The 18,854-nt window shown below is 41.2% G+C and overlaps 2 protein-coding genes across 6 annotated transcripts; both read right to left on the bottom strand.

Moving 5' to 3' along the window:
- Positions 1-23: 23 nt before the first annotated feature.
- VGAT (vesicular GABA transporter) lies at positions 24-3,052 on the bottom strand. 3 transcript variants are annotated; one of them, XM_018011209.2, is made up of 3 exons: positions 2,781-3,052; positions 2,043-2,671; positions 24-1,981 (listed from the first exon to the last, which is right to left on the bottom strand). In XM_018011209.2, exons 2-3 carry the CDS (start codon positions 2,411-2,413, stop codon positions 685-687), a joined length of 1,668 nt encoding a protein of 555 aa, XP_017866698.1. In that variant the 5' UTR covers positions 2,414-2,671; positions 2,781-3,052; the 3' UTR covers positions 24-684. The 3 variants fall into 3 exon arrangements, with proteins under 3 accessions (XP_017866698.1, XP_089327392.1, XP_017866699.1); XM_089471266.1 differs by having other exon boundaries at positions 2,043-2,333; XM_018011210.2 differs by having other exon boundaries at positions 2,043-2,333; positions 2,855-3,052.
- Positions 3,053-3,791: 739 nt separating this feature from the next.
- On the bottom strand, positions 3,792-16,121 carry Sox15 (Sox box 15 transcription factor). Of its 3 annotated transcripts, none has more exons than XM_018012061.2 (3): positions 14,992-16,121; positions 5,844-6,520; positions 3,792-5,788 (listed from the first exon to the last, which is right to left on the bottom strand). In XM_018012061.2, the coding sequence occupies exons 1-3, from the start codon at positions 15,042-15,044 to the stop codon at positions 4,035-4,037; spliced, it is 2,484 nt and encodes an 827-aa protein (XP_017867550.1). In that variant the 5' UTR covers positions 15,045-16,121; the 3' UTR covers positions 3,792-4,034. The 3 variants fall into 3 exon arrangements, with proteins under 3 accessions (XP_017867550.1, XP_089326633.1, XP_089326634.1); XM_089470507.1 differs by having other exon boundaries at positions 16,004-16,119; XM_089470508.1 differs by lacking the exon at positions 14,992-16,121 and adding an exon at positions 6,610-8,785.
- Between the last annotated feature and the right edge of the window lie 2,733 nt (positions 16,122-18,854).

Genomic DNA, 18,854 nt, shown 5'->3' with positions numbered 1-18,854 from the left:
TTACATTAAACATTCGCTTGGGATCGGGATATTTGTTCAACGTGAGATGATGGTTTTTTATTGAGAATTTTTAAAAGATGCTAGTGTCGTTTTTAAAGGCTATTATCGTATGTATAAGTACAGTAACTGTATAATTAATATCGTTTAAAAAAACGCGTTTCAACTATATGTATATATATATACTATATGCTGGTATAAATAATCAATGAGTTCTATCTATTTTGGAACAATAGATTTACATACATTTCAATTTTGTATAATGGTTTATTGTGTTCGTTTTGGAAGTTATATTATTTCATTTTCCTCTATATACGCGTTCATACAATAATACAATATTCGTTACTTAAATTAGCTTAGGATTTTTTTTTAAATATATATTTATATATATATTTTTGTTTGTATATATATCATGTTTGGAAGACATTTTGTTCGCATTTGTTTTGGAAGACTTGCGTTTCATTTCTTATAGACTAAGTTTCTTGATATCCGTCATGGACTGCATTTGACAAATTTAGTTAGTTTGGAAGACATGCCATGAATGCAGCCCAAACGAATCCAACAAATGTATAACTGTATATATACAGAAATACATATATATACTTTGTTATTGGTAGTTTGATTAGAGCTTTCGTTAACTAAACTATAAATTTGTTTTCGCTTACGTTTCGTTTTGTAACAATTGTTTTAAAATGGAAGACCAATTTCGAATGCATTGATTAGAGCATTGCCCGAATCATAGATGCCTATAACACCAAAGAGCACGCCCAGCGCAATGATGACGTAGTCCTTCGCTATCTCCTTTTGGTCTAGCAAATGGCCCTTGATCTTGATGTGGAAGTAACAGGGCCAAATAAAACTCAGCATGGTGCCCGTGAAGCTGCCAATGAAGCCCATCAGTATCGAAAAGTGTGGTATGAATATGGCCATAAGTATGGTGGACACAATGACGCCCACTCGGAAGCCCAGGCCCCACACTTTCAGCTCACCATCCAGATTCCAGATGGTCGGAAACTTGGTCTTTGGCGGGCCACGGAAGAAGTTGCGCTCGAGCAGCTCGCAGGCAGCATAATATGGCAATGGATAGCTGAGGATGGCCTTGATGACCAGAAAGAAGTTGACCATGCCCTTGAAGCCCTGCGAGTGCAGATTATTGGTTATCACCTGCTGCGTGTCATTCTGGAAGGTGAGAAAGCAGATGTAGCCGAAGCCAGCCTTGAATATCGCAGCGGCTATGTGGGACCAGTCCAGCATCCAGTTGAACTTGGAGCGATCTATCATGTTGCCCTCGAGCGTGGGCAAGAATATCTGCGAGGTGTACGAGAAGACAATGACGCCCAGTGAAATGGGAAAGTTCTCCATGTCAATGCTCCAGCGCACCTTTGACCAGCCCCAATCGCCAATCTGCAGCAGGCAATAGCCCAGGATGACGGCGTTTATCACAATATGTGACATGGTGCACCAGAAGGAGAGCGTCGACACCATTTTGAGGGACTTGAGGAAGCCCATGGGCAGCAGGAAAATGCCCACGAAGAGCATCCAGGAGCGCGAATCGAACGAGCCCTGAGGATACGTGCCAGCCAGCAGATCCCCACAGACGACCACATACAAGATGCAGGTCATCAGCAGCTCGATTAGCTGGGCAATGCTGACGGCTCGTGCGCCCAGCTTGGGACCGAAGCATACCTTGGCAATGGCCACATAGCTATCCCGTACGCGCACCAGCTGACCCGTGCTGGGATCCGGCTCGTAGAGGCACTGCACGAGCACCTTGCCCGTGTAGCAACAGATGTGCGCAATGCCCACCATAGCGATGATGGCCCAATAGCCGCCGTGGAGCACTGCGAATGGCAGCGATACGATGAACATGCCCTGGATGGCGTTTGTCACATTCCAGGCCGCTTGGAACTCGTCGATCTTGGAGCCGCCGCCACCCTCACCCTCGCACACAAACGAGCTGCCCTCCGAGGCGATGCTGCCCTGCCTGCAAAAGTGATTTGAAGCTGAGGAACTGCATCATAGTGACATTAATGTCTGCTACGCACCTGAATCCATCTGTCTGCTGATACCTGCCATCGTAATCGTTGCCCACAAAGGATGTGCTCTGGTATTCGTTTTTGTAGTCCCCTTCCCCATCCTCATTTGACCAGCTGCCGGCATTGCGAAAGGGATTCGAGCTCATCTCTGTGGGCTGATCGCTGCCATCGCCATTGGCATCACCTGGCGCAAACATGCCGTGACCTTGACCCTGCTGCTGGTGCTGCTGTTGCAGATGTGGATGGCTGCCGCTCGCGCCGGGTGGCTGCTGGTAATCCTTGCGCTCTGGAATTTGCTGTCTGGCCGTTTGGATGGCCACATTGAGTATATTCTTCAATGGCGGCAATGGAGTCGCCTTCAATTTTGTTATGAATGACATGATTGCGACAAATACTACTATATCAGGTGGGGTGGCTTATGCGAATGTTGTTGGTGGTGGTGCTGCTGGTGGTGGGTGGTTGGTTAGTTGCCTTCTGGCTGGGTGACGGCGGCCCCCCTGCTGTGGCTATCAAATAGTGCGGATGCTGATGCTGATGCTGAAGCTTATCGATTTTGCTGAATTCTCAAATGTTGTCGAATTGCTGCCGTTGGGCTACTGATTATGCACTTAACTTAAGACACATTTAAACAAATATTTCTATATACATTAATACATATATGTGTGTGTGTGTGTGAGTGTGAATAAAAGCGAAGCAGAATTTTCAATTAGCAAATTTTGTTGATGGAATTTTTCTCTTTACACTAACAATTTTCTTATGCAGCGCACAAATGGCGCCCTATGCGAATGCTCTTATCTGAGTTTTACACATCTTTGGCTCACTTAGCTTAACTCGAACTCGAATTGGTGCAGTGCATCGCCTCAATAGCTCGACCCGAATTATGTGGAATTATTTGAAAAAACAAATCAGAAATTATTATGGAAATTTTATGTAACGTTTAAACGGCAATCCTTTAGCCCTTCAGCAGCGCACAGCAAGAAAAGAAAAATTCTTTGCCTCTTTGGCCCCCCCCAGCAAACTGCTCACAGGACGCACTGCGCAGTCGCCAGCCTCACTGGCAGATGCTGTGTATATTGGTGTCACAAGAGTCAGGTGGTCCCAATTGGATAACATTCGATGCGTAGCAAATATTTCGTGCAATGCAAATGTACCTTTTTTGTTTTCTTTTGAATTTTGAATATATTTAACAACGTTTTAATTTTGATTAAATGTTTTTAATAATGGCCAATGTGCCTTATTATTGATCGTTTGATTTTTTAAATAAATTTAGTTTGTGATTAGATTTACATTTAATTTATATATTCGTTAGACTCGCTTTTTATTTGCAATCAATGCGAATCATCGTAATTTATCAAAGACACAAACCCTAGCAAGCAAAAAGTGTACCAAACAGTTCATAAGGGAACCAGTACCAACGTAAGTGGAGCTTATGTTAAAAGTTTAGGTACACATTGGTGCCACAATTAATTCGATAACAAAAGGTACACATTGCTGCTACGAAATGGTACAAAATTCAATTGCCTGTTGTTTGGTACTAAATTGTCATTTAATGCGCAAATAATATATTTAATTACCAAACCAACAAATATTTGCACAAAATATTGTTTCAGCTTAGATATTTTTATAAGGTTCTTAAATGAAATATAATACGCATATAATTCTATATGCTGTACTTTTATGAACACAAAAGTCCTTATCTTTTCTGGTACAAGAGCCATACATGCATAAACATACACATACATACATAAAAACGTGATATATTTTCATAGCGAATTTGATTTTATTTCAATGCAAACTAACTTAAGTTTAACATATCTCATATGATAGATTAATAATAGAAAAACTCTAAATATAGTACATTTTGTAAAGAAGGAAATTGGGACGTAGGCAGGGGTAGGTAGGGGGAGCAATACTTATGCGTACCGTTAACCAAGCGCTAAACTCTACATTCAAATATAACAAATTTCAGAGCAGGCGGATCCTGTGAGCTGCCGCCGTTAATTAATTACTGTAGCAGGTCTTGCGCACACCCGCCAGGATATTGCTAATCTCATCGTCCTTGCGCGGATGCAGCTGTTGCTGCTGTTGTTGAAGTTGTTGCTGCTGCTGTTGCTGTTGTTGATGTTGCTGCTGCTGCTGCTGTTGCTGCTGTTGTTGCTGTTGCTGCTGCTGCTGTTGATGCTCAAAGAGCATATCGCCCACCATGCCAGGAGATGAGCTGCCGCCATTGGCCGCAAAGTGATGATGAGGATGATGATGATGGGCATGGGGATGATGATGATGATGCTGCTGCTGCTGCTGCTGCATAGCCGTGCCTGGCGGCGTTACAGCTGGCGCCTGCTGCGGCAGCAGTTGAGCACCCGCTCCATTGGCGGCCTCATAGTAGTTGCCGTAGTGCAGGTAGCTGCTCTGCATCGGCTGTCCATAGGCAGCTGCGCCGCCAGCGGCCGATGTCTGCTGGAAGGGCACCGCCAGCTGCAGGGGAAAGGCGGTGCATGCGCCGCTGGCCAGCGAATAGGGCAGCTGTGTGTAGTAGCTGGCGGTAGTGGCTCCACTGTGCGGTGGCCCCGGCGCCGTTAGCAGCATGGCATTGTTATAGGCCTCCGCCTCGTAGTCGTCATAGTTGTGATTGGTGTCCGGATACTTGGCGCACTTCTGTGCCCCGTTGTCGGACGTCGTCGGCGTTGTCGCTGCCGTCGTCTCCTTCAGCTGATCGTAGTCCAGGTCGTTGGTCTGGTAGCGCAGAAAGTCCTCGTACTGCATGCCGTACGCATTGGCATTCACACTGGACAGGTAATCATTGGACACGGCGCCCAGATCGTTCATGCTGAGTCGCAGGCTGCCGACGCTGGCGCCACCGCCGCCGCCGCCGCCACTGCTGCAGTTGCTCTCGGCCATGGCCACCGTGTAGCTGTTCAGCTCATTGGCACTGGCGCTGGATATGGTAGTGCACAGGCTGGAGCTGGTGCTGCAGTGCGGCTGGCGCATGGTGGTGATGCTGCTGCCGGCATCGTCGTCAGCACTGGACACGGGCGGATAAAAGGTGCCCTTCACCGAGTGCCCATGGTCCAGCAGGCCGCGATTGTTGCACGTCACGTACATGCCACGCGCCGCCACCACGGCCACGGAGCTGCTCAGCGGATAGGAGGCGTACAGGCTGGTCTGCTGCTGCTGCTGTTGTTGCTGCTGCTGCTTGGACTTGTCGTCCAGCTTCGCTTGCTTCTCACTGCGTTGCTTGGCCGCTCGACTGGACGACGCCGGCGACGGCTTCGTCAGCTTCTTGAGCAGCAGCGAGCTGTCATAGCTGGAGACGTTGGTGACATTGCCGACTGGGGAGGATTCATTGCAGCTGGCATTCAGAGACTCGATTTGCTCCGTGCTATCCGCATTGCTGTAGCAGTCCACCGAGCTGGGCGAGTAGCTCGGCTTCAGTGGCTGCTCGTACAGCCCGCCCACATTTTGGGGCGTGGAGTTGCGGCTGTCGTCGGTGGGCGTGTTGTAGCTGCCGCTGGTGGCTGTCGCCAACGGTGGCGACGATAGCTTGGGCGTGCTCTTGGCTCCGCCGGCCGCCGTCTGTGCGGCAGCGTCTGCCTGCTGCTCCTTGCCCGGCTGCAGGGTGCGCAGCTTCGATTGCTTCCGCCGCCTGGGCCGATATTTGTAGTTCGGGTGCTCGGTCATGTGAATGACGCGCAAACGTTCCGCCTCCTCCACATACGGTCGACGATCCTGCGGCGTCAGGGAGCGCCACTTTTTGCCTGCCGAAAACCAGATATTAGACCCTGGAGCTGGAAGATGTGCGAGCCCACTTACCCAACATCTTGCTGAGATCGGCATTGTGCAGATCGGGATTCTCGTCGGCCAGCTTCTTGCGCTCGATCTTGGCCCAGACCATGAACGCGTTCATCGGCCGGCGAATGCGCGACTCTTTGGCACTTTTTGACTGATTGCCGCCTGGCCTGTACTTCAGATCGCTGGCCAAGGCCTTGTGCCGATCCAGGTAGCCACAATTGGAGGCACATATGTCGCCCTTGTAGTCATAGCTCCACATGGACGCCGGCTCCAGCGGCGCTGCGCCGCATTCGTCCATTCCGGCATGCGGATGCGACAAGAACTTGTTCAGCACCGAGCTCCCACCGCCACCCAGCAGCGGTATATTGCTGTTGATCAGTGAGGATGTGGCTGCGCCGCCACCACCGCCGCCCACACTATACGCACTGGACACCATTGGCGAGTGGCTGTGACTGTGCACCGAGAGCGCCGCCTCGTTCATCGAGTGCTCGTTGTCGTAGCCGGCGCTCTGTATGGCTGGAGAGTGTAAGCTGGGCGAGGAGTGCTCGCTGCCCTGCCTCACATGGTAGATGCTCTCGCTGGGACTCTCGTGCAGCAGCCGGCCGTCGGACAAGTAGACACCGTGCTCCGGATAATCGCTGCCCACGGTCGAGTGGCTATACTCCGGCGTCCGGGACACGTGAGGATACTTTTTAGCACTGCAATTAGAAGAGATGATGAAGAGATTATAATTTATTCAAAATATTAAAATATATGGTATTTATGTGGAAAATAAATATTAGTAAACCTAGATGGAAAATATTCTTTGATTATTTATATTTATAATACATATATATGTATATATTTTTATTTTCTTAAAATTAAATTTCTCAAAATCAGGAATGATAACTAACAAACTGTTCATAACTTATATTGTGTTTGATTTTTAAGTATTATAATTTAATATTGCGCCTCATGTATATATGTATAAATGTATGTATATATATGAATGTATATTAGAATCTGCCTGACTTTACTTATCATATAAAATATATAGCTCAAAAGGAATCCATTCGGCATCAATTCGGTTGAGGGTTCTGCTTCGGAGACATACACCGAGCGCCCCCAGAAGTTCTTCACTTCTCGAATGTCACCCAACACAATTCAAGCATTTCACTTTGGAATTTCATTTGTTTGCCACTCATGAACTAATAATAAATATGAGAGGACAAGAAGGCAGTCCGAGTATTCCAAGAGTGAGCAGAAGAAGAAGAACTATCGGAAATTAACTAAAGGTAGAAGAATAGATTACTATACATACCTATATAACTGCTGAATTTTCGGCTTAGGAAGGATGAAATAGCAGTGAAAGAGGAGTAACAAGAGTAGTAAGTAGGAGAATGTATTGGAAGCCTTGCAGAAGAGAACAAGGAAATAGAGCAGAAGAATATGAATTAAATAAATTAACTTGCTCCTACAACAATCTCTTCAATGCAACTCTATGACTTTAAACTAAACATTTATAAACCTAGACCATATATAAGATAGTTTATCATTAATTAAACAACAATAATAAGTAGTACATACATACAATATTATCATTAAATAATAGCATAAGTAAGTATTTTATACACAACTGAAAATGTTCACTAAAATAATAAGAGCTGCCACATATATGTAAGTATCTGAGCCGAGCAGATATTGCTGCTTAACATATACATATACTTATATACATGTATGTACGTACGTACATTCGGCATCTCTTCTGAAAGGTGCTACCTGCACAGGTATCAGAGTGCCTAATTAGAGATGGAATCGCTTAAGCATGTTTCTCTTTGTGTTTATGAGCTACTGTTGAAAATTACGTACGACAGTTGCAAAAATGTCGCCAGAGTCCGCCTTATAATGATATTTAAAATCGCTGCTAAATACGTTGACAATTTTCACGGTACGCAAAGGGAAAAAAATATAATAAAAAAATAAAAAAATAAAATAAAATAAAATAAAACGAGACGAAGCAGAGGGAAACAAAGGTATAAACTTTGCGTTTATATCAGACACCAACGAGAATCGAAGAATGGCGAATGCAGATTGCGGGAGGGGCTCAAGGGTAGGGGGCGGCAGGGAGGGCTGGGCTGAAAACTGGACCAGGCTCCCGGCTGGATGGCTGGCCTGCAACGTTTTGCGCTCCTTAATGTCAGTGGACATAAATGTAAATTGGGCGCGTGCAGCTATTGTATTATCAAAGGAGGCCGCACCGCCGAAGCCACTGAGCCACCGAGCCACCGTCGCCAGACAGTGGAGTAAGCAAAGAAGCTGTAGCTGTAGCTGGAGCAGGAGCTGTATGCTACGGCTCGGGGGCCCCAGACCTTTATGCATAACTTTTAAAAGTTGCGACATATCGACACATTTCAAAGTAATTCGGCTTCCAGGAATTCAAGCAGAACCAAAGCAAAAGCAGCAGCAGCAGCAGCAGCAGCAGCCAAACGAGACAAGTTTAAATATTGCCAAAGCTTTGCTCCAGGTTCGCTCCCTTAGGGAGAGCCCGACCCGCCTGATCTACGGCCTCTCGACTGTGACTTGGGCTCTGTGTGTGCGTGTTGTCTTGGCCCCTCGGCTCGATTTGTTACCGTTTGAATTTATTGCTGCCCACTACACTTTTGGTCTATTGTCTCTCGGCGGCCGTCTGGCTGTCTGCCGTCTGCTCTTTTGCCTACCAACAAGAGCTCGGCCTAATTGTTAGGCTCCATAGGCCAGGCCAGGCCAGGCTCAGGCCCAGGCCCAGGCCCAGGCCAGGAGTCCAGGCTACCTTGGCCCCAACTAGGCGCTCTAGTTTCAGCTCTCTTTCGGCCCAAAAGGCCATGCCGACACAAAACCTCAAGAGCTAAGGCCCCAGCCCAGGCTGAGCCCCTGGTTTAGCTTCAGCTTCAGCTTCAGCTGGATAATTTATTGAGGGTTCCTGGTGACATCGTTACGTTTTTGATATTCGGTTGCGGCTGCCGCTGTTGCTGTTGCTGCCGCAAGCTGCTGCTGCTGCTGCTGCTGCTAAATACTTTAGCCAGCTACACAAAATTATACCGTCCTGGTCTGTACGCCTGTCCAACTGGTCTTTGGCTTTTGCTTTTGGTCTGCTTTTGGCCTAAGCGCGCGCTCACGATCCACGACGATGCGGCTTTAGCTTTGGCTTTGGCTTTGGCTTAGCCCCTGTGCTCTGTGCTCTGTGCTCTGTGCTCAGCCGGGCAGCGTCTTAGCCATGGCCCTGATTTTAAAATAGGACACATACAGTGGCCGGTAAGTTGGCATTTTTATGCGCGCAAAATGTCAACATCTTTGCAAAATGCCACATATTCCACATTGCGGTCCTCTGTCCAAAGCTGCTGTCTCCCTCTCTCTCCCTCTCTCTCGCTCTCGCTCTCTTTCTCTCTGACCATCGTATGTCGCCCAGTCCACTGTCCCTCTGTCTCTCCGACCACTGTCCACTGTCCACTGTCTGCTGTCTGTTGTCTGTGCTGTCCAAGTACTGAACGTCCGCACTGACTGCAGACCGTGGAGCGCGGAGCGTGCAACGTTTTGTTTACGACAACCGCAACGGGGGACTCTGCTGGTGGCTTCAACTGCGCCGGTTGCAGCAGCAGCAGCAGCAGCAGCAGCTCGGACAACTCGAACAGCTTGAACAACTCGGACAACTCGGACAACTTGGCAACTTGGCGGCTGCCGCAAAGTAGGCAACTTTGGCTCTGGCCTTAACAAGCCCACAGAAACGAAATAAAGAAGAAACAAAAAACTTCATTCAGAAGCCGCATTGATCGGGAGAGAGTGTCAGCCCTTTAGCATATTGTGATTCATGTGTCGCCGTGTCGCAAAGACAGCCTTTTAACTTGGCTGCCCCAGCCTCCCCTTTCGAGGCACGCAGCAGACAATCGAAAAGGCGACGGCGTTTGGCATATGCGACATTTTAGTATACTATGTTAATTATGAGTCGGATAACTATATGTGGTATATATGTATATAATATATATATAATTCTAACTGAAATGTCTAATGAACCACCTCAAACATATATAATATCTATAGTCTATTTATCAGTTTTCTATATATACATCAACTATATATTATAATTTACAGTCTTAGCAAACACTCAGCAAAAGTGAGACCCTCTCTATAAGCATTGGCTCCATACTCAATTTACTCTCTCGCATGTTGATCGTCTATTCACACGTTCCAAATAGCTACGAAGCATTTGCTTTCTAGTCTAATATGTGGCAGGTGAAAATTCTAAATATTTTTAATGGCATACTCTTCGAATTAAGCATATGTATTTTGCCGGATATCTGGCACGTGGGAACTTGTGGGCCTAGGCTCCATAACATATGCTTAAGCATACATATTAGCCTAACGACTGCATAGAAAGTACATTTTCCCTTATTTACATAGTAAAATACTATAACTGCTTATACATAGTATATGTAAAAAATAAAATCATATTAAAATGTAGTTGTTTTTCTTTTAAAATAACCTAAATTTTAAACTTAGTTATACAAATTTTAATTTTATGCTTTGTTTTTAAATTTAATAATAAAAACTTTAGCTTTAACCAGAATTGCATTGTAAATTTAAATATTAAGCATCCGTATTGTGGCTTGAGTCATTATTTTCTTAATTAAAGCAGTTCAAAAATGGGTTTCCCATTAGAAATTAATTTAACTACAGCAAAAATATCCGGGTACGAGTCTGTGTGTGATAATTATTATCGTATTTGTTATAGTATCTGTTATCATTGCTGAAAGCTGCAGTTTAATTATTTCTATAAGTAATAATAAAAAAAAAAATAAAAAAATAAAAATTTAAAATATATATTATAAATTTTTAATTTTAATATTTTAAATATTTGATAAAAAATAAAGTTTTTTTATTATAAAATATTTCGTATAAAAATTTAACCCATAAACATTTTGCAGAGTTAAATATTCATAGTAATTTTTCCTCTACACCAAATAAAATTATTATTTTCTTTAATTTATTATAACTTTTAAAGGCACAAGAAAAACCTCTGTGAAGTGAAGTATAGCGAAGTCCAAAAAGAGTATATCCTTACATATGATATATTGTTGATATAGTCTTGACTTATTTTATTTATCAATTTATCGCAGCTATGAATAATGAAAATAAATAGTAAGTTAAGACTTTTAGGGATTTTTTGTTGTAACACGAAAGTCAAGCTATTTGGAAATCATATATGATTTGCAATAAAAAGTATAAAATAATAAATATGTTAAGTATATGTACTAATGATTTTCTTTATCAGCTCTGTGTTATAGTTTAAGCATTTTGAATAAAGCTCGTCACCAATCTGTGAATAATTAATTAAAACTGAGAATCTGGCTCGAAATCTATAACTTGCTTTTAAAACTAATAATAATAGTAGTGAGGATTATAGTAATACAATTATTATTATGATACTGATAAAAGTAATACTGAGATATCGACAATATTAATAATAATGCAGTACGGGTAATCAGGGAAACATTCTGTCTCTCGTGAATTACCAAGTAGAAATCTCCAAAAAGGGAACCATTACACCATCTCATTATAATAATAATAATGATAATGATAATAAAATATCAAAATTCAAAATGCATTTATCTATCTATCGAACGTCTCTATGCATCTTCGCCTCTCTTCCCATTACCATTCCCCGTTGACTTTCTCATCACTTGTCACATTCTCGACTACATTAATTAAGAGCCATTTTATGAATGTTGCCGGCCATATGCAACTGGCACGCAGTTTTGTAAAGTTTGTGGTAATAAAAGCCATTTTGGTTTCTCTGCGGGCCACGGTGGGTGTGGCCTGTGGCAGATGCAGCATCTGCTCTGCTCCATTTGCAGTCTATTGGCTGGTGGTGCGAGGCGCCTCAAAAGTCGCATACATTTGTTTTCCAACTCATTTTGCCTGAACACAGCAGCAACAGCAAAAACCAGTCCAGACCGGGCCAAGATGCCAAGGCAGAAGAAGAAGAGGCGAGAGCGAAGAGCTGGCCCTCAGTGGCTGCTGTTGTTGTTGTTGCTCTGGTTGTTGTTGGCTTGACTGTGGTGGTGCCAAGGCGACTGCGGCCCAGGTGTGATGTACTGGAATAACTTAACGACGCAGTCGCTACGCATACATATGCATGAGCATGTGCGTGCGTGTGTGCGTGCGTGCGCGTGTGTATGTAGATGCTTGTTGTTGACCAATAAGCATAAACAGCCACAGCATCCGGCTTGGGCAACCGCCATCTTAGCGCGTTTAGCCCGCTGCTTTAATGAACCAACAACAACAACATCAAGAGCAACAACAACAACAACTGGTAAAGGTAAACGCAGCTACCTGTGGCAACCGCTCGACTCGACTTGTCTCATTGCGAACGAATGAGAGGCCACCAGAGAGATGCGAGAGCTGCGAGTGCCAGATCCGGCCGAGGCCCTAAGACTTGCTGCTCAGCTCAGACTCATATGCTAAGACTCACATATGAGAGTCTTTGTGGTATGCATATAAAGATTCCTGCTCTCGAACATAATTAAACTAATGAAGCAAGGCGTCATTGGTGGTGCGGCTGCTGTTGCTGGTGTTGGTGCTGTGGCTGCTCTCTGCTGGGCCCGAGAGCATCCAAGCCGAAGCCGAAACACGCCTGCGAATCAGTTCGGCTAATGAGGTTTACAGCCGTCGCCAAAGAAATAACGCGAGACCCAGTTCTCACACACAAAAGCCATTTAAAGAGAATGAAAAAAAAAAAAAAAAATACTATATACATATATATAAAGTGAGACCCATGAAAAATGTACTGAAATGTAATGGATTTTATCACGCACATAACAAACTCCCTCGCAGCGCTTGGCTGGTTGAGAATTAGCTATATGAATAGGTATATATACATATAAGTGTCGATATGTAGAGCATTTTTAAATATGGTACTTGGAAAATTTGAGATCAATTGTATTGGAAAATAAAAAAAAATAATAATAAGAATTAGTAATTAAATTAAATAAAAATAATAATATTGCAAATTAAAATAATAATTATAAATTAAAATAGTAATACATAAATAAAATAAATAAATACTTTTACATAGATCAAAAAATACTAAATAAACTAAATAAATAAGTAATAATATTTAAATAAAATTAATATTGAAGCATTTACAGATGATCTGAATCTTGTGTTTTGTCTAAGAAGATGAATAATAATACTACTAATACGAAATAATAAGTAACACCCTAACAAGAAATACCACCCTAATACATATATCTCAATCATCCCTTCTTTAAACAAACAAAGGTATATAAATAATACATTTTAATGCGATATAATAATATCAGTCAATACTTGTAATTTTTTATTAGTAATATGTCAAACATATTTTTTGCATATTTAATAAATGGTTTAACGAGAAAATGATAAAAGGACTGCACTATTAGGCCTAAGACCGATTAAATTTGTCTATAATATTATTTATAAATTAGGTAATGAACTTTTTTATATATTTTTTTATTTACAATCCGTTTTTAGTAATTTCTTATTATTTTATGCATTTATTTATATATAAAGTTTTTTTCATAAATAAATTTTTAATTTATAATGTCTCATTCACATTTTCCTTTCAATCTTCCGATTGTTTCTAATTATAATTAATTATTTATTTGTGAAAGTGAAATATAAAGAAAATGCTTTTAACACAGAATTTATTATATCTAGTTGAGCTACAATTGATACAGAAATAATTATATGGGGGAAGTGTGCATAAACTAATTAATTAACTAGTTGGCTGGTTAGCTGAAACAATTAACTTGTCGACGCTTGATTTATATGCCTATTAACGAAGAATTATTATTATGATTTTTTCTCCTACTCTGGGTAGTCAAGTTTGAAAGGAAAAATAAATCTTTTAGCACCCAATTTGTTCAACAACTAATCTTGGGCAGGGATAATAAAATTATTTATCCGAAACGAAACGAAACGGAACTGCTTTATAGATAGTTAAAATTAGTTAGAGGTAATAAAATGGAATTGAATAGTTTTTTGTTTGTTGTTTTCTTTCTTTCCGAAAATGCAAATCAATTGAATTGAAAAAGTTGTTGAAATTGATGTGTCTACCCAAAAGGTAGATTGATTTATAGAGCACACATCAAAGACGAACGCAAACCCATCAAAAAGCCCCTAAGAAAACAGCAACAACAAAAATGTGACAAAATATGTGACAGAGCAGCGCAAAATATTTGCGATTTCCAAAGAAGACTTCAAGAGGTTTTTTTTTTTCTAATATATAAAGCATAATATATATATAACGAAATCTGAACCGGATGCTTGGTAAGGTTAGTTAAATGTTTGAAGCCTAATGCTATGTTAATATCATGCATAGCTATCAGAGAGCTTAGATCAAAACTAAATCATTTTAATGAGCGAAACGGCATGTTGACCTCTCCACGAGACTTCAAAACTACAAAAAAAAAGTAGTTTTTTTCTCATTTTTATATTTCTATCATATATATTTCTTTAAGGTTTTTTCTCATACTTTCTTGCTGACCAGCTAGCTGTGAGGCGCTGCTGTTGCTCTCTTGGTTTACTTTCCACTTGACCAACTCCGAGGCGGCGGGGTTCTATTCTAACTAACTAACTAACTAACTATTTACATATTCACACAGAACGCACACAGTGAAACGGAGCAGCGGACATACGCATACAAGTGCAAGTGACTGTCTCGGGGGCTGTCTTTAAACTCTTAAAAAAACTAAAAAAAATAGGTAAGAAAAAAACAAACTAAAATCAAATCTAAGCAAAGTTTTGTTGTATACAACTATATAAGGTATACATAGCTCCTATATATCCCCTCTATCTCTCTATCTCTCGCTCTCCTGCGCCAGTTGTCGTGCTTGTGACTAAGATTTGAACTCCCCCTCTCTCTCTGTATATAGTATATATATTTGGGAGAGCCACAGCGGACTTAGAGTAGACATATCTAGAGAATTTCTTCACAACTACCAGCGCAGTTTTTCCATTTTTCATTATGGTTATTATCTTGAAAGATATGTATCTTCGCTACGGTTGGATATAATTAAACAGCGAGAAAAAAATGCATGTATATATATGTGTGTGTGTAGCTGTAGCTGCTGTAGTGGTTGTTGTTTTTATAGCATGGGAAAAATGTAAATATTACTTGTAATTTGTTAGCAGATGATGTGGATGTTCGTGATCATATGAGGGTTCCATTTTAGACGGCAACAGCAACGGCTACGTTTCGTGGTAACGGTGACTGCGATGACGACGACGACGGCGACGACGACGATGGTTGCAGGTTGTTGTTGTCGTTGTTGTTGTTGTTGTTCTGATTGTTGTAGTTGTTGGTGGTTTGGGCTTTGCTTTAGCTTTAGCAGGGCCAGCAGCATTTTGCTTAATGTTGCATTATTCCGTTAGTTTTTTTCTTTCCCTAAGCGACTGCTGGCCGTGGTAACCCAACAACCAACCATAAATTTGCGCATTCGTTGTTGTTGTTGTTGCTGTTGTTGGCATGTGTGAATTTGTGTCTATTTGTTGTGCGGGTGTATGTGTTATATATATGTATGTGTGTGTATGTGTTATGTGTATTGCTTTAATTTGTGCTAGTTTAGGCCCTAACCCACATTAAGCACTCCACACACTTGAGAATTTTGCAATCAGATTTTACTTTTGTTGCTTCTTGGCTTTTAATCTAGCACTTTTATAGCCAGATCGTACACTTTTTTTGGCCACTCTTTAGCACTTTGCATATATTTTTATTCTTACAGATTACACTGAAATTCTATTTGGATTTCTTGTATATCTTTTTGTGTATTTTGTGAACTGTTTTTACCGCTGGCTTGTATTAACCGTCTAAGCCAAGATCAAGAGGTTGGCTTATAAACGCGTTTACGATCACGAAATGTCTTGCGACGACTAATGAACGTATCTGGTGCTTAAAATCAAGGGCTTCAACATTTCACAAAAAAACAAATACGAAACTGAGAGCAAGTTGTTGTTGTTGTTGTTGTTGCTGCTGTTGTTGTTGTTGTTGTTGTTGGCGCACAAGTTTACAATACACTTGGGAAAAATGCACAGCACAAACGCATTTGGCATATAACCGGGCCTATATATACTATTATAGCTGATATATACAGATACAGATGCACGCCGCTCTATGTAGATATACATACATATATTATAAGCGCAACGCAGCTGCTGCCGGAGCCTACGTTGCGAGCCCAAAAGTCAGAGTCAGAGATACATGAACCACGCCGATGACGAACCGCTAGCCAACTGCCAACTGCCAAGTTCCAACTGGCAACCAGGCAACAAGCTGGCGAAACTTTGGCTTGAACCCCGCTTACTCACTCTCTCTCTCTCTCACAGACATACACACACGCACACACACACTCACACTGAGAGACTCTCTGTGAACGGAACTGAGATCTCGAGCCGAGTCGCAGTCGAATGCATAAGGCCAAAAAGCGCACGAGCAAAACCTTTTGCGCAGTCTTGGCCCAGCTCGAAGCTGAGCAGCTTCGACCCCAGAGAGCAACAGCAGCGGCAGCAGCAGCAGCAGGCAGCGACTGCGGCACTGGCAGTGGCACTGTCAGCTGCCCAGCTAAGCGGAACGAAGCGAACGACGCAGTCTCATTCTGGGGCAAGTGTGCCTCAGCTTCAGCCACAGTCACAGACGCAGACGCAGCCGCAGCCGCAGCCCGAGACCGAGCTCGAGCTCGAGCTCGAACTCAGGCCGAGCAACAGGCGTGCGGCAAGTTCTTTTGAATCAAATGAAACAGACTTATTTAATATTCCTGCTCGTCGCTTTGCGAGTATTTTAAAACGTCTCCGAGCAGAGAGCTTCCTCTCCCGCTCAGCCTCGCCCTCTCTCTCTCTCCCGCCCTCTCCCTTTTCAGCTACGATCGTTTGTCAGAGCTCTGGGCAGTTTGTCGCATACAACGAAAGCACGAAAACCTGTTCTCGGCATTTAATGTGTTGTGGGAGAGACGACTTTGCATTTGGTTTGTTTCAATTGGTGGAGGCCCCCAAACGTGCGCATGTGTGTGTGCATTGGTGTGTATACCAGCCCCATACTTACACATGCTCGTAAAGACACACACACAGACACTCATAGATCAGCGTATGCAAATATTGTAAAATGCGGCTGCTTTGTAGCCAATTTAAATTTATATGAAGTTATCAGCGAATCTGAGAATTTTAAAACATTTGATAAAAGTGTTGAGAATTTTGTTTTATAATTAAATAACAAGAAATTTAATAATAAAAATTTTAGTATTTGAATAATATAAATTAGTTGTAATTATATATATTTTATAATATTTATATATTATATTTAATAAATTAATTTAATATAATTTATCTAATATTGTTTTATTTTAAAAATATATGTTTAAAAACAAATATATTTTTATAAATAAAAAAATGTTACTTACTGAATTTAGTTTTTAATATTTTAAATATCATTAAAAACATAACAAAATATATACACAATTTAATTTTATTTTAAATTTTTATATTGCGCAATATATAGAATACTCACTTAAATAGATAATATTCTAGACATATTATTTATATATATTATTCTTTTGTATTTTACCTAAATTTGCATACAATATTAATTTAATATAATTTAATAAGTTATAAACATAAAACAGTCAAAAATAAACAGTAAATAAATAAAATAGTTTTTTTTTTTATAATATATTAAATTAAACAAGTTAATAAACTCAAAACCTAATTTAATGTTTATATTACAATTATATCTTTCTTCCTATATACTTCAACATCTTATGCAAAATAAGTGAATTTCAGGTATAATATCTTTCAATCATATCTCATAATGACAGTAAAAATATCGCTAAATTTCCATTTGCTGAATATGAAATACTCTTTCAGTATAAATACATTAAATATATATTCTATTATTAATCAATTCTATAGAGATCTATACATATATTTTTTCATATATATAAAAATCTTTCTGTACTCAGAATAATTTTATTGACTAGAATTTTATTTGTAATATCCATATAAAATAGTTTTCATAGAATCTATGATAATTTAAAATTTATAATATATAAAATTTAAAATGAGAAATATTTATTTTAAAATGTTGGTACTTTAAGATTTCTTATTTGATTCGCTTCATATTATTAAATTTAATTTTGGTATCTCAAGGGATTTTCTATATTATAATTGTGTTATAGATATTACTCAGACTTTTTAAATGTAATTTAAGCGTCACATAATTTATATCAAATTCAAAATACCTTCATTCAATGTACATACAAATTATTAATATTTAAATAGAGCCATATTTAATTTTTATTTCATTTCTCCACCCACTTTGCATGCAGTCAAAATGCCGACTGATTGGTATCCAAAGTGCGATAAGCTTCTAAATTGCATATTGCAGCAACTTGGGCCAAGCCCTGGCCAAACGGCAACAGCAACAACAACGAGAGCCAGTTGCTTACCAACCTGGTAAAAGTGCATTCACGCATAAACATTTAAACACACATATTCAGAAAAAAATAAAAAATAAAAAAAAAAGAGATGAAAAAAAAAAAACTCGGCACAGAGTTCATAATTAAGCGCCAGAATGCCAGAAATTGTGCTGCCTCAGTCGGCGACGTGGGTTAGATGCAAAAATATTTGTTTATCATATCGCGATAATTGCCGCCGGCGCTCGCTGGCCCAAGCTCGAGCCCCAGCCCGAGCCCGAGCCCAAGCCAGAGCCAAAGCCAAAGCCCAGGCCAAGACAGTCCAGGAAGAGGACAGACTGGGCAGAGCAAAGAGGAGAAAGAAAGAAAAAAATATAAACAACAGAACTAACGTGTGCCGATCGCCTTTGAGTTGGGAGTTCAAGTCGGCAACGGAGACGACTGTGGATGAGGATCAAAGCGTGCCTCGGTGGTGGGTACAAGTTTATTGGCGTGGCGCATGTGCAAATGGCTGCATGGGCAGGCCACTGCAGTCGGGTCCAGGCAACGGCAACGGCACCGGCAACCTCTGGCCCGC

This window comes from Drosophila arizonae, chromosome 5, assembly GCF_054131065.1.
Source record: "Drosophila arizonae isolate 15081-1271.41 chromosome 5, UAZ_ARI_1.0, whole genome shotgun sequence".
In the NCBI taxonomy this organism is placed as follows: Eukaryota; Metazoa; Arthropoda; class Insecta; order Diptera; family Drosophilidae; genus Drosophila; species Drosophila arizonae.
Note: the sequence above shows the minus strand (reverse complement) of the source record. Positions and strands in the feature narration are given on the sequence as shown.

Bases quoted from the DNA above. Each gene is read 5' to 3' on its own strand.
- VGAT (XM_018011209.2), bottom strand. From the start codon at position 2,413: ATGTCATTCATAACAAAATTGAAGGCGACTCCATTGCCGCCATTGAAG. The intron at 1,982-2,042 runs GTGCGTAGCAGA...TCACTTTTGCAG, and splicing joins CAGCAGACAGATGGATTCAG to GCAGGGCAGCATCGCCTCGG.
- Sox15 (XM_018012061.2), bottom strand. From the start codon at position 15,044: ATGGAACCCTCATATGATCACGAACATCCACATCATCTGCTAACAAAT. The intron at 6,521-14,991 runs GTAATATTTACA...TTCTAATTGCAG, and splicing joins CATCTGCTAACAAATTACAA to TGCTAAAAAGTATCCTCACG. The intron at 5,789-5,843 runs GTAAGTGGGCTC...GGTTTTCGGCAG, and splicing joins CGATCTCAGCAAGATGTTGG to GCAAAAAGTGGCGCTCCCTG.